The following is a 14683-nucleotide window of genomic DNA, read 5'->3' as shown; positions in this document are numbered from 1 at the left end:
ATTCTGGTGGCAATTTCCCAGCAAAATGACACGACAAATGAGTACTACTTCACTTATCGTGATGCCTTCGGGAAAGTGCAAGTACATAATTCAGTTTAGACTGAAAGTTGTGAAATTTGCTGAGAGAACTAATAGTTGCACAGCGGCAAGACAAATTAATGTTTTCAAGAAAATAAGTAGAGATCAAGTAAGCAGGCACAAGAAATGAGAAAAAAAATGCCAAATACTGAGCAAGTGGTCTGACCTGGAGAAAAATGTGGCAGAAGGAATTAGTGAGCATCAGTGAAATGGTCCAATTATCATCCACGAAGTAATATGACTCAATGGCCTCAGAGAAATGAAGAAAGCTGGCATTCTAGAATTCAAGGCCAGTGCCAACTGATAAACAAAATTCATGAGGAGGCACAATTTAGAACTCCCCCAAGAAACACAAACTTTCACAGCATCTGCCACGAGAACCTGATGTTAACTGTGTAACTATTTTGGTATTTGACACTGAGAAGAAGAACATGTTGATTAGGCTGCATTTGAACGATAGATAAGACACCAATAAACTTGCTCACTCCAATACACAGGGTCAATACCAAGACTGGTGAGAAATCATCATTGTAAAGGAGGTTAGCCAAGAGAAAGTGTGCTTCACAGCACTTCCACTTTGTATGGTGGATGACATAAAATAAATTAGATATGGATATTCAAACATAAAACTTTCCCCAAACAGAAATTTCAGGAAGAGATATCATCCATGTCAATGAAAAAGACCAAATGGATCAGGATGGTTGCAAGAAATGAATCAAAAAAGCATAGAATTTGAAGCTGGCAAGACTACACAATGAAAGAAGTTTGGTCTCCTGGGATCTATTCAACTTCTGCCTTTTTTAACAACATTGTCTGTGTTGTGAAATCGACCAACACCAGCATTGTCGTTATTCCTGCCGGTCTTACTAGCATTGTATAACTAAATAAATCAAGGTAGACCTATATGATGGTAATTTACAACCAGGCTATTGGTTTAAACTATTTGACGTTTCAAATGTTAATAATAGGGCCCTGGGAATGCCGTCAAACAGAAAGACTTAGGAGGTTCGAGTATATTGTTCCTTGAAAGTGGCATCACAGGAAGACAGGGTGATGAAGAAGGTGTTTGGCACATGTACTTTCATTGGTGAGGCCACTTTTAAGTACTGCATAGAATTACGGTCACCCTGCTATGGAAAGGATGTTATTAAATTGGAAAAGGTGCAGAAAAGATTTACAAGGATGTTATCGGGATTGGAGGGTATGCATTATAAGGAGAGGGTGGATAGCCTGGGATGTTTTTTCTCTGGAGTGTAGGAGACTGAGTGGTGACCTTACAGAGGTTTATAAAATCATAAGAGGCATAGATAAGGTGAATAGCAAAGGTTTTTTTTCCTAGGGTATAGGAGTTCAAAACCAGAAGGCATAGGTTAAAGTTGAGAGGGGAAAGATTTAAAAGGGACCAGAGGGGTAACTTTTTCACGCAGAAGTTGGTGCGCTTATGCAATGAACTGCCAAAGGGAGCGGTAGAGGCAGGTACACTTACAAAGTTTAAAAGACATTTGGACAGGATAGGTTTGGAGGGATATGGGCCAAATACAGGCAAATAGGACTAGTTTAGTTTCAGAAACATGATCAGCATGAATGAGTTGGACCAAAGGGTCTGTTTCTGTGCTGTATGAATCGATGACTATGATTTCAAAGGCTTTCAATGTGAAATCTCATAGTTAATTCACAATGGTATATATGTTCATATTATGAAATAAATAAATGTTAGAGAATTTTCTAGGCCCGAAACATCAGCTTTCCTGCTCCTCTGATGCTCCTTGGCCTGCTGTGTTCATCCAGCTCTCCACCTCGTTATCTCAAATATTTATTGTTGTTGATTTATTCCAGTGTAATTAACGTCTTTTTCGATCAAGCTAAGCACGCAATGCAACCTGTCAAAAGCTATGTACCTACGTAAAGATTGAATCACTAACTTCTGGCTAAAAAATTGGGTCTCAAAAATTCAACTTTTACACAAGTATATATGGTATTTCATTGGTTGTAATGTGTTTGAAACATTCAATGGTCATAAAAGCATTAGGCAAGTACAAATCTTTTTCTTTAAGTGAGCTGCTGTGTATAACTTTTAAAACTGACAACTTGATTGCTGCTACCTAACAGGCAAACCATAGATCATTGAGTAACAGTCAGTCATGTGTCAAACTTGACCTTCAACTTCGACCCTCAATTTTTAGCCAAAAGATCCCAACCATTTTATTTACACCCACTCCTTGAGGTCGAACATGGCCTGGTGCAATGTTACTTGATAGAAACATATACTAGCACACCAAAGGTGGCTGCCCATATCCATATGTGATGTCAAAATACATCCCATTGTGGCACTATTGAAGACAAAGTTGGTGGGAACAGGCTCTGAAACATCAACTTTCCGATAGTGAGACAACAGTAGAGGGTGATTTTTAACTACACTAAAACATTACCTTGTGCAAGTTAATCCCCCGTTTTTTTTGCTATTAAAAGTTTAATTTTAGAAACTTGATTTTCACATGATTGTATGTGGTATTTTAATCCCTTGTCTGGCTGTGTGGAAGAATGGAACAGCAATGTATAATGCCATTACCTCAGTGTAGTAATGTGATTTAGTCTTAAGAATAGACTCAGATTAGTTTAAATGAACTTTTTTCTGATTTTGCATATACAGAATACATCTTGGTAAATTCCAAGTCCTATCAAACCGGGGCTTCTCCATCATTTTCAGATAGCTTAAAATGTTGTGACAGAAAATTGTGTGCAGATGAACAGCTGGCTGGATGCTGTCAGTCTCTATCACAATTAACTGCAGGCATTATATAATAACGCCTTGACAGATGTCTATAGTTATGCATATTTTATGATGTCCACGTTTATACATTTTACATAAAACACATTTTGCCTCAGTGTCTAACTCCAGGGACCAAACATGCTAACAGCAACAATGTTTTATTTACGACAAGGGTTTGTGTCAGGCTGTGGAAGTGCCCAACTCTGCCTTAATTGTACTACAGTATTAACAAATAATTTTTCTTCCTGCTACTGTTCTCAGATTAATTCATCAGCATTTCCAAGAAGAACCAAAGTGCTCCGTGAATGTTCTACAAAAGCATAAAGGAAAAAGGTTTTAAGAGGGCTAGATACATCCATGGCTAAGCAAAGAAGTTAATGGCAATATAAAGCATGACTAATTGCAAAGGTGAGTGTCAGGGTGGAAGATTGGGAAATTTTTAAAGACCAACAAAGGTAAATTATGAAAGAAAACTAGCAAAAGCTTCTATAAGTATTTAAAAAGGAGGACAGTAGTTAAAGTTAATATTAGTCCCTTGGAGGATGACGCTGGGGAGTTAATTGTGGGGAACCCAGAAATGGCAGAGTCACTAAATCAATACTTTGCTTCAGTTTTCACAATGAAGGATACTAGTACCATCCCAATAGTAACAGGTAAAGAGGAGGAACTTAGAACAATCATTGTTAGTGAATAAGTACTGAGTAAACCTCAGAGGGTTTCAGAGGGCACACTATATCTTCTACTGGGGAATGAGCCTGGCCAGGTCATCAAAATTTCAGTGGGGAAGCATTTTGGGAACAATGATCATAATTCTGTAAGTTTTAAGAAAGTATGGATAAGGATAAGACTGGTCTTCGGGTGAAACTGCTAAATTTGGGGGAAGGCTAATCACAACAGTTTTAGGCAGGATCTGGAGAAATTAGATTGGGGGAAGGGTGCCCTGTTTGAAAGTAAATCCACATTTGACATGTGGGAGTCTTTTAAATGCTAGTTGATCAGAATTCAGAACCAGTATGTTTCTGTGCAGATGAAAGAGAAAATGGCAAGATTTGGCACCTTGATGACAACAGATATTGCAAAGTTAGTCAAAATAGAAAAGAAACATATGTAACTTTTCAGAGACTGAAATTAAACAAGGCCCTTGAGGAGTATAACGAAAGCTGAAAAGAACTTAAACAAGAAATTAGGAGGGCTAGAAGGGGGCATAAAATATCCAGGGCAAGTAGGATCGAGGAGAATTCCTACTGTATATGTATATTAGGAGCGAGAGAGTAGCTACATTGGAGAAACCAAACACAGACTGCAGAACACCTCCAGACCATGTGCAAGCATGACCCTGATCTTCCTGTAGCTGGTGATTTTAACACAGAATCCTGCTTGCATGCCCACTTGTTTGTCCTTGGCATGCTGCAATGTTCCAGTGAATCACTGCGCAAACTGGAGGAACAACATCTCATCTTTGGTCTAGGCACTTTATAACATTCTGGACATAATATTGAATTCAACACTTTCAAACTGTGAACTCATTCCTTCCCTTTCTTTTAGCTTTGCTTGTTACATTCTCTGTCACCATGTCGTCTCTCCCCTCCCCCGACTCCAGTGGGACTCTCTGCTCTTTCCAATCTGGCAGTTAGACACATCATTGTTCTGCCATTCTCACATTTTGATCACTTAATCTGCACTATCAACATCCTTTCTCCCCCAGCACTCCACCCTCCCCCTCCACAGCATTGCATAAACGCTGCCCCCTCTGCTTTTTCATGTCAGCTCTAAAGGAGAGTTATCTGGACTCAAAATGTTTGCTTGCTCTCTCTCCATGGAAGCTGCCTGACCTGCTGGGATTTCCAGCATTTGTTGTTTTCAGTACACATTCCGGCATCCGCAGCAATTTGCTCCTAGTAGCTATAAAAGGACCGATTTTATTTGTGTAGCCAGAGGAAATGGGTGAGGTCTTTAATGAGTACTTCGCATCGGTATTCACCAAGGACAGGGACATGGATGATGATAAGATTGGGTAGGGGAAATTTCATTATTCTGTGGCATGTTGATATTATGGAGGAAATGGTGTTGGGTGTCTTGAAAAACATTAAGGCAGTTAAGTCCCCAGGGCCTATCTATCTATCTATCCCAGGATACTAAAGAAGGCAAGGAGGAGATTGCTGGGATCTTGAATGAGATTTTTGCAGCCTCCTTCACCACAGGCGAGGTCCCAGGAGACTAAAGAATAGCTGATGTAGTTCCTCTGTTTATGAAAGGCAACAGGGATAATCCAGTAAATTGTAGGCTGGTGAGCCTTACATCAGTGGTAGGGAAATTACTGGAGAAGATATACTCGCATTTGGACAAGAATGGACTTAGTAGTGATATTCAGTATGGTTTTATGCAGCAGAGGTCTTGTCTTGCCAAACTTAATTGAGTTTCTTGAGGAAGTGATGAAGATGACTGAAGAAGGTAGGACAGTGGATGCTGTCTACATGGACTTTACTAAAGCATTTGACAAGACCCTTCAAGTTCAGCTGATCCATAAGATTAAGTCACATGGGATCAATGGTGAGTTGGCAGGTTGGATACAAAAATGGCTTGATCACAAAAGACAGAGGGTAGTTGTGAAGGGTGTTTTCTGACTGGAGGTCTGTAACCAGTGATGCTCCACAAAGATCAGTGGTGGGACCTCTGTTGTTTGTATTATTTATATATAATGATTTGGATGAAAGTATAGGTGGATTTATTAATAAGTTTGCAGATGACATGAAAATTGGAGGGGTTGCAGATAGTGAGGAAGATTATTAAAGGATACAAAGTTGGAAACTTGGGTGGAGAAACAGCAGATAGGATTTTAAATAAAAACCAAAAGAACTGCGGACGCTGTAAATCAGGAACAAAAACAGAAGTTGCTGCATAAGTTCAGCAGGTCTGGCAGCATCTGTGAAGAAAAAATCAGAGTTAATGTTTCGGGTCCGGTGACCCCTCCTCAGAACTGACAAAGTTCTGAGGACGGGTTCTGAGGAAGGATCAGTTCTGAGGAAGGGTCACCGGACCCGAAATGTTAATTCTGATTTTTTTCTTCACAGATGCTGCCAGACCTGCTGAGCTTTTCCAGCAACTTCTGTTTCTGATGCTGTTAGCCTTGCCTTGTCTGAAGCCCATTGTTCTTGCCTGTTGTGGAAGGGCTTTGGGATCCTGGAGTAACATTGTGATGATGTCATAGGGTTGTATACTACTGAGTATGTATGTGTGTACAGTATTAAGATAAGTCATTACCCAATATAAGCTCTGAGCCTTGTATATCTGTGATTACGATGTAGAACAGCCTTTAGTATTAACATGTAATAAATAATATTACTTCAAAGTCTAAAGACAGTTTTTGATTCACCTTCTCTTCGACCAGTCTCACTAAACTCGGTGTTTTATCAAACCATATGACAAAAGAATACCGTGGGCTTACCTCTTGGGTAAGGGTCATTTTGTCTGGCACTTTTACTGTTCTCGCCTTGCCTCATATCCCTCTCCTCCCATGAGACATTATGTCTTGTCTCATCCTGCAAAATGGAGAACAAGAAATACTGTCTGTTGAAAAGTAAGTGAAGATGTGAAGGGTTCAGGGTTACTGCAAAAGAAAGCAAGGTAGAAGGAGGACATGGTGGTGGTGAAAGTGAAGCCAAGCACTTGGAATGTGAATGCAGAAGGAGTCCTTAGAAAGGTCGGGAATTGTTCTAGAGTTAGATTGTGAGATGGGAAGGGTGTGTGAATTGAATAAAAAAAAACACGCGACTGTAATTGAGACAGAAAGTGGTTGTGATAAGTGCTGCTGATGGCTTACTTAATAATACGTTGAAGGGGAGCATATCACTGAGGGAGGAAGAGAATGCAGTGTTGGCCAATGTTGTTGAGAGAGATGAAGAACTATCCTCAGCCTCACTGCACCAACAAACCCACTGAACCTCCTTCGATTGGCATTGCTGACACTGATGCCTTCAGTCATCGCTATCCCAGCCTTCTGGATAGTTGCACTTGTGAAGCTCATGGGAGTGTTGGGAAAGTAATACATCCCTCTTTATCCTGACCTCCATAGGCAAACTATCTAGGGAGGCTCCTGCAAACCCGAGGGTAGCCCTTAGACCCATCACTGTCCCAAGATCAGTGAAGTATGACTGAAGGGATTACGACTTGGTTTGAAGAGATGTGCTCCTGTTTTACATAGGTCCTGGTAGCTTACAGGAAATTGTGTTACTTAAATGGTTGAGCTGCCTGTTTCCAGATCCACTTGAAAAATAACCAGGTAATTACTTCTTCCACAGGATGTAGGCACCACTGGAAAGGCCAGTGAATGCTGCACATTCCTAACTGCCCTGAAGCTGAGTGGCTTACTGCACCATTTCGGAGGGCAGTTAAGGGTTATCTACATTGTAGTGAATCAGATGTAGGCCAGATATAGGAAAGGATAGCGGATTTCTTCCCTTAAAAGGACATTCACGAAGCAGATGGAGATATTTTAAAGGACATCTGATGACAGTTTCATGGTCACCATTATGCAGACTAGCCTGTATTCCACATTTTATACTTGAATTTGAATCCAGGACCCCAGATCATTAGCCTAGAGAATTACTGGTCCATTTTATCACTGCATCACTATCTACCCTAATTGAAATTGACAATGAAGCTCAAGGATACCTCTCTTTTTTGTCTAAAAACAACAGGCTAGTGGGGTACTAACGCTCCAGGGTAATTGCTATAACATGACGAAGATGTTTCCTCAAGGATGCACAAGTAATGAGGCCTGTTCGGCCTTTGGTTGCTGTCCTGGACTGACTCGTCATCTCATTTCCCCCAAACTGCTGAACACCTCATCCCCTCATTTGCCCTTCAGGCAGCCTGTCCCTCGCAGTCTCCCTCTACACCAATCCCTCTCTGCCACGGACTCATTGCTGGCTCCCAGTGTTCAGGATCTGTCTGAATGAGGGCAGGAGCATCTGTACAGCACAAGCAGGGACTGTTTTTCTTTCACGTTTCCCATACCTGATTTCCCATTCATAAAATTGTGTTGTCTTTGTCTAATCACACTGTGGTTTCTCTTTTATCCTATGACTGCATTTTAAATGATTGACTCTTAGAAACACACGTCACTGTTGCCTTGGCCAGAAGAAAAGGCAAGAACAAAAATAATTGGTCGTCATTGGAAATGCTCGCTAATGAGTATGATTAGTGTGTCAGTGGTTATGGGTTCTGTTGGGTCCTTGTACGGCTGCTGAGCCTGATTTAGAGCCCCATCTCTGATTATACATGTGTTTCCAGGAGGAGGAATTGTTCCTTGGCCTCCGGATCCCTGGCGTTGCTTTCTCAGGTTTCTTTTTCATACTTTCTCTCTCACTTTTCTAGGAGAGTTCCAAGTTCCAAGATTGAGTTTGACTTTGATTTTCAGACCACTGGTAGACGAGCCCACTGGATGCAATTTTCCAGCCAGATTGGTGACAGAACAGATTATTTTTAAGGCATCTTTTCTAATCTGTGCCCCACGCAGACTGAGCAGAGTGGATCCTGAAGAGGGTTGCTCGATCAGGAAGAAAACTTCCAAAATGCTCTCCTGTTCCCATTTCAAGAGCGAAATGACTGAATCAAACTCCACAGTTTGTGCGCTGTGCTGAAGCTAGGGGTTTCTGGATCTCTCAATCCTGTCCTTGTCACCTCTCGCAATCACAGCAGGGTGTGTGTTGTGAGAGTAGGATGCAGGGAGGGTGGAGGGTGGGGCACGTGGTGATGGTTGAAGGTTACATCCTTTAACATGAGAATACTGTTGCACATCAGTAGACACGTGGCCCTTGACAAAACGTAGAGGCAGTTCCAGTGCCAAGGAAATCTCAGCGACTGCGGATTTCCCTATTGATATGACCATCATCTGCTGTCATAGCCGTTGGTATTACACAAATATCTTTTGAAGCACCTTTGAAGACTTTTTCTGGAATGCACTTTGTCTGGTTCTTCCCCTCCGACTGTCATGGGTTGAGAACTCCTGACAACATTACTCTCGGGATCAATTAAACACAAGCCTCTCCACCATGACAAAGTGACAATCCCCGGAAAGGTATGATTATAGTTGTTATAATAACAGACATGCATTTTCAGATCCATGAGGAAAGAAGTCACAGGTGTCAATGGATAGATCCTGGGATTTGCTGGCCATATAAATAAATGATTCTCATATTTAAATCAAAACTATATACTCCTAGTTTCAGAGATAGTAGGAACTGCAGATGCTGGAGAATCTGAGATAACAAGGCGTAGAGCTGGATGAACACAGCAGGCCAAGCAGCATCAGAAGAGCAGGAAAGCTGATGTTTCGGGCCTAGACCCTTGTTCGCCTTCACAGTGGGGTTAAAATTGTTTCAGAGATAGTAGGAACTGCAGATGCTGGAGGCCTTCGCAGTGGGGTTAAAAAGAAGGGTCTATGCCCGAAACGTCAGCTTTCCTGCTTCTCTGATGCTGCTTGGCCTGCTGTGTTCATCCAGCTCTGCACCTTCTTATCTCTATATACTCCTAGTACCTAGTTGCAGAGAGACAGATCTAAAGCATTTCCTCATAATGTAAACACCTAAGCCACAAATTTATGCTTGTCACTTTTTGAACTATTGATATTGGAAAGCATTGATATCCTTTTGGGAGATAGATGTGCAAAGTTTTATGCATTCATCCAAATTTAGCCTCACCTTTGATTTATATAAATGAGAAGTAAATTACTTCAAATTAATACCAAATTCTCCAAGTACTACTACTAAATTAGAACTTCCTTGCAGAAGATATGCAAATATTCTGGATGCAGCATATCCATCATTTCTTCACAGTGGTTAATGAGGCTTGTAGCGATTAATCATCCCATCAATAACTGAAACACTGAGCTTACTTTCAGACGTTGCACTGAACAAGGAAAGATTGATAAAAAATGATTCATCCTCTTCATAACTAATCTTAAATTGTATTTTTAATGGCAGTATCTAAAACATTGTTCTTCAAATGTTTACAGCTACGGGGACAAGTATGCAGAGGAGGAAGTGGAGAAGGTTGAGTGGGAAACATCCCAGCAGGGCAGACCCCTCTCCTTTGAAAGTACCCAACAATTATATTTTTCTTTCAGGGAGTTGACATCAGAATGGAGTTGGATTCCCCACCTCCAGAAGAAAGCCCAAGATTGCAACAAAGATGGATGGATGGCAAGTTAGAACATTCTACATCAGGTTAGTTTTTTTTATGATGAATGTCAGGCTCTCAAATCCTCACTTCTGTCCTCCTCCATGCTTCCTATGTATATTCCCTATCTTGTTATGGACCAGACCAGACTCCCTCAATATATTTTAAGAAGGTAGGTTAGATCCTAACTTTTCTTATTTTAAAAGGTAAACGTAAATTGTTGTGTTCCAGATGCAATGTGACTGATAAAACTGCTCGACATTAATTTATTTAAACATTTAAAATAAAAACATAAAAAAGAGGAATTTAGAATAACTTAACTATTGGAAAACTTAACCAAATAGTAGATACAGTATCTATTACTAATTAACCATTCCAATATAGTAACATCCTATTAACACAACCCTAGGTAATAAGGCAAATTCAGACACAGATCCTCACATGAGTTCTCCAATCCAGGAGGGAAAAGCATCGAGAGAGATTTCAGAGGAAGTAGCAGCTAGGAGACATTCACTGAAGCTTCCAACTCTTTTGAGATCCCAAAGGCATCTGCTTAAAAATAAATCTAAAAACTAAAAAAGGACTAGAAAGCCCAGTCTGAGAGAACTGGCCATACCAGGTTGCTTCTGTTGTTCCAACTTTAAAAAAAACGCTAAGGTCTTGCAAATTGTTTACTTTCGTACAGACAGCTCCGCACCTGGGCCTTACAACCTCTCTTCAAACCAAAAACCAGGACAAAATAACCTCTTAAAGTGACAGCGTTGTCATAATCCAATAACCCACCCTCTACAGGCAACACTCAGGATGTTTGAAAGAGGCATTCAGAACAAATGAACTTCTAACAAACTAATTTTAAAACGCTCGATACTGAAAAAAAATAAAATGCAAAAACATTCCTCAAACATTAACTAATTGTGAAACAAATAAACATCTAATTTACTAAATACAATAAAAACAGATAATCTTTTAATAACATCTTAAAATTGCCAATCTAAATGTCTTAATTGTACCATTCTAATATAAGTGGTTCTAGAATTAAGCATCCATAATGGCCACAGATGTAAGGAGAAACCATTGTCTTATTTAAATTGCTGAATGAAAAAAAAAATTGCCAGGGAGTGGCATCAAACTATCAACATTCACAATGCTTTGGGAGGCCCTGCAATTTCGATAGGCAGTACTACTGCCTTCCCAATATTTTCAGGCTTCCTAACTGTGAAGATGAGTATCTGCTCGCTGCTTACCTTTCCATAAATATTGAGGCTAAAACGTTTGTAATAAAATGGTGCACAGATCTATTTCTGTGCCAAGTGTTTCAAACCATCAAACTACTTATTAGAGACCGATTGACCTATTCTGCATTGGTAGCACCTATCTTTTTATTATTAGCACAATGAACAATGGCCACAGAAGAGTTGCAATGATGATTCCTCAATTATCAATAGATTTAAATCAGTTCACACAAGTGATTTCATTCCATGGGAGAAGAATGAACAAGGTTTCCCTTATTGTCACTAAAAATGTTGGAAGGAACAAATGAATCATCAAGAACCTGAAAATAAAACATGGAAACAATATTCCCAAGACTTAAGGGAAATTGGTGCTTAAGTGAATCGTTTCCCTTGTGAAGTGGTGAATGTATAGGATACAATCCCAACAGAAGTGCTAATACTAAACCACCTGAAAAAAATACCTGAATAATTATGTGGCTAAAAACCAGACTGCAGATCAAGAGCCTAAGTACAAATCTAAGTGACCATACTCTGGAAAATTATATTTATCATGCTGCTAGAATGTGGAAATGTAACCTGAAAAATACAATCATCACTGTCAAGTAGTATGAACCACACAGTCAGACTGACATAAACATTTATACTTGTGGAATTATCATTGCAGACAAAGGGAAAAAGTTCAGAGTTTTGCGCTCCTTAATGTTATAGCTGTGAATGAAGCAAGAACCTGCATTTATATAGCACCGTTTGTGACCCAATTTGTCCCAAAACACCTTACAGCCAACAAGACACTTCTGAAGCATATAAACAGATAATCTATAATAACTATACCATCAGTTTTATTAATGTTGGATTGAAAACTACATATTCACCAGGACACGAAGGAGAGTGCCTTGCTCTTCTTCACTGAATAATGGCTATCTATTTCTCACTAAAGCAAATTTATGATATTTGAAGATGCATCTTGATAAATAGAAAATGTTGACCGACCGATTGTTTCTTTAGTTAAATCCCCATCTACCTCAGAAAAATAACAGTTTTCTTGGAAACATGATAGATTGGCTTCTGATAAAGGTTTATCATTCATTTTGGAGATGGGAGCTATGTGGGTAAAGGGTTTTATAGTCCAAAACCAGCAAAGAAGTTTGTTTCCTTCAGCCAATCATTGGACTCAAGATGTCGCATTAGGACCCATGGACATTCTGATGCACTCCATAGGAATTGCCCAGAAAATTAGAACTCCCAATAGGCAATTCCCCTACTCTCTTGGACCTTCTGAAAAAGTCTTTGACTCTGACTTAGAATTGAAGACTTTGGACAGTTCTGAAATGCTCCACAGGAAATGTGTGAAAAAAAAAATGCTACTCTGACCCCTAGGTAACTATACAATTGATCTGACCTGCTTCTTCTGGATGTCCCAGTTACCATTCCTGACCAACCTCCAACCAAGTAGCTCCCCTATGCTTCAACTCCCAGTCACCCAACCTGACTAGTCTCTGACACACAATTCCACATATTTGGTCCCCCTTCAATTTCCTCACAATCCAACTTGACAAAATCTCACCATCCAACAAACACCATCCTCCACCCTACTTGACTACTATTTAGTCCACAATTTCCCCTACTGATCTCCCCAACCCAACCTGAACAGTCCCCATTACCACACTATCCCAACCTTTATTTGGAGGAACAGTCATATTGAATCTAAAACGTTAACTCGGTTTTTCTCTTTGCACAGTTGTTGTCAGACTGTCTGAGTTTCTCCAGCACTTTCAGTTTTTATTTCAGTTCTCCAGTATCTGCAGCACTTTGCTTTTATTTGAGTTGGTACAGATGACTGTGGTTAATATATTGGTATTGTTTGAGGATTGGTTAATGGAAGGAAAATAGAGTGCAGGAATCAACATTTCATTATTGGAATGAGAGGGCTGTAACTGGTCGAGTGCCTTAGTTATTCACAATTTACATTTGTGACTTAGATTAGGGAACCAAGTGAGATATATCAAATTTTGTTGACAGTACAAAGTGAGGTATGTTTGTGATCAAGAAGGTGTTACAGTAAAAGAACAAGAATAGCAGAGAGGAGACTATGCAAGATGATTTTGCATCATTCTTGCCAAAGGCTGAGAAAGATTATGCACAGTAAAGATGGGAAAACCTACATAATCACAGAGCATGTCATTTATGTTTCATATGTCAGCCATTTCAGTATTATGGCAGAGACAGAAACCCAGGAAAAAAAAGACTCAAACATAGTTTTGTAAAAGGCAGACATGGATTTCTAAGATATCAACATGTTCATGGTTAGTTAAAGCAACACAATTGGGATAAACTATCACAAGGATTTTGCTTTCCTCTGTCCTCAATTTATGTTGTTGATTTTTTTGCTATCCATTTATTTATTCATTGGGATATTCATTGGGAATGAAACTTACCAACAAGGTCCCATTCTCCATTTGGTAAATAAGTAGAAATATCAGCTTCCAACATCTGCAGGTCCACTAACCAACCATCATGCGTCCATGAGCCAAATTTTAAATCGCACCTTTGGACGTCAAAGGGGAACCAACGGACATCAATGTAGCATGTACTCTTCAGAATACCTACATTTTTCAAAGACATCAAAATTATTTCAACAGAAACTTAAAATGTTCTGTCACTATCACCTTTTTAAATCTCTGCAGTAATTCAAAGGCCTTTTTGAAACCTTTCTCCTTTGATTGTCTTTATACTCACCATTCTGAGTTAGCTAGCACAACAGCTTGCTGTTCAGTTAATTCTGAATGTCTTTGGGAGACTTTATTGTGTAGGAGGCACAAGGAGTCGTTTTGAAGACTGACTTTGAAAGAATAGCATGAAGTCAATCTTTGTGCAAACCACAGACTTTGTGATGTATTGCAATTGCCAATACTTGTTTCAGGCATTGACTGGAAAATCTAATCTGCAAAAGTTCAAAACTCCTATGGTTGCAGCTGCATGTTTATCATGACAATGAAGGAAATACAAAGTTGAATTGAGCTGAACCAGTATGTTTTTATTTTGTTAAAGGAGACAAGTACATTTAAATTTGAAGTGCCCAGCAATGCATTAATCTGAAGTACCCAAAGGCTGGTCAATTTAAGGTTGAAACTCAATTTAGCACTCAATGATTCGCAAAGAGATAGACGTGTAATTCATTGAAATATTGATATCACAGGTAATAGCCAGATGGGGAACCATCAGTCCATGCCATCTTACACCTGAGACACATTCTAAAATGATGATTAAAAGCCTACAGCTTGTTTGTGTGGGCTAAATTGGCAAACTTCTGTTTTTCCTATTTTGTTACCAGCTGTCTTGTCTAATAACCAAGGTCCAAATGTTGAGAGACTGTAAAGAATGAAACATATTAATAAAAAGTCAAGTAAGGTATATACAAAAAATG

The 14683-nt window shown here is 39.6% G+C and overlaps 1 protein-coding gene across 1 annotated transcript in view; it reads right to left on the bottom strand.

Moving 5' to 3' along the window:
- chrna8 (cholinergic receptor, nicotinic, alpha 8) overlaps nucleotides 1–14683 on the bottom strand; it is a 148059-nt gene that overhangs the window by 47874 nt on the left and 85502 nt on the right. The window contains exon 6 of the mRNA XM_048620319.1: nucleotides 13695–13862. Within this exon, the coding sequence (XP_048476276.1) occupies nucleotides 13695–13862 (168 nt within the window). The remainder of the gene's footprint in view (nucleotides 1–13694; nucleotides 13863–14683) is intronic.

Source organism: Rhincodon typus, chromosome 3 (assembly GCF_021869965.1).
Source record: "Rhincodon typus isolate 14 chromosome 3, sRhiTyp1.1, whole genome shotgun sequence".
Taxonomy (NCBI): Eukaryota; Metazoa; Chordata; class Chondrichthyes; order Orectolobiformes; family Rhincodontidae; genus Rhincodon; species Rhincodon typus.
Note: the sequence above shows the minus strand (reverse complement) of the source record. Positions and strands in the feature narration are given on the sequence as shown.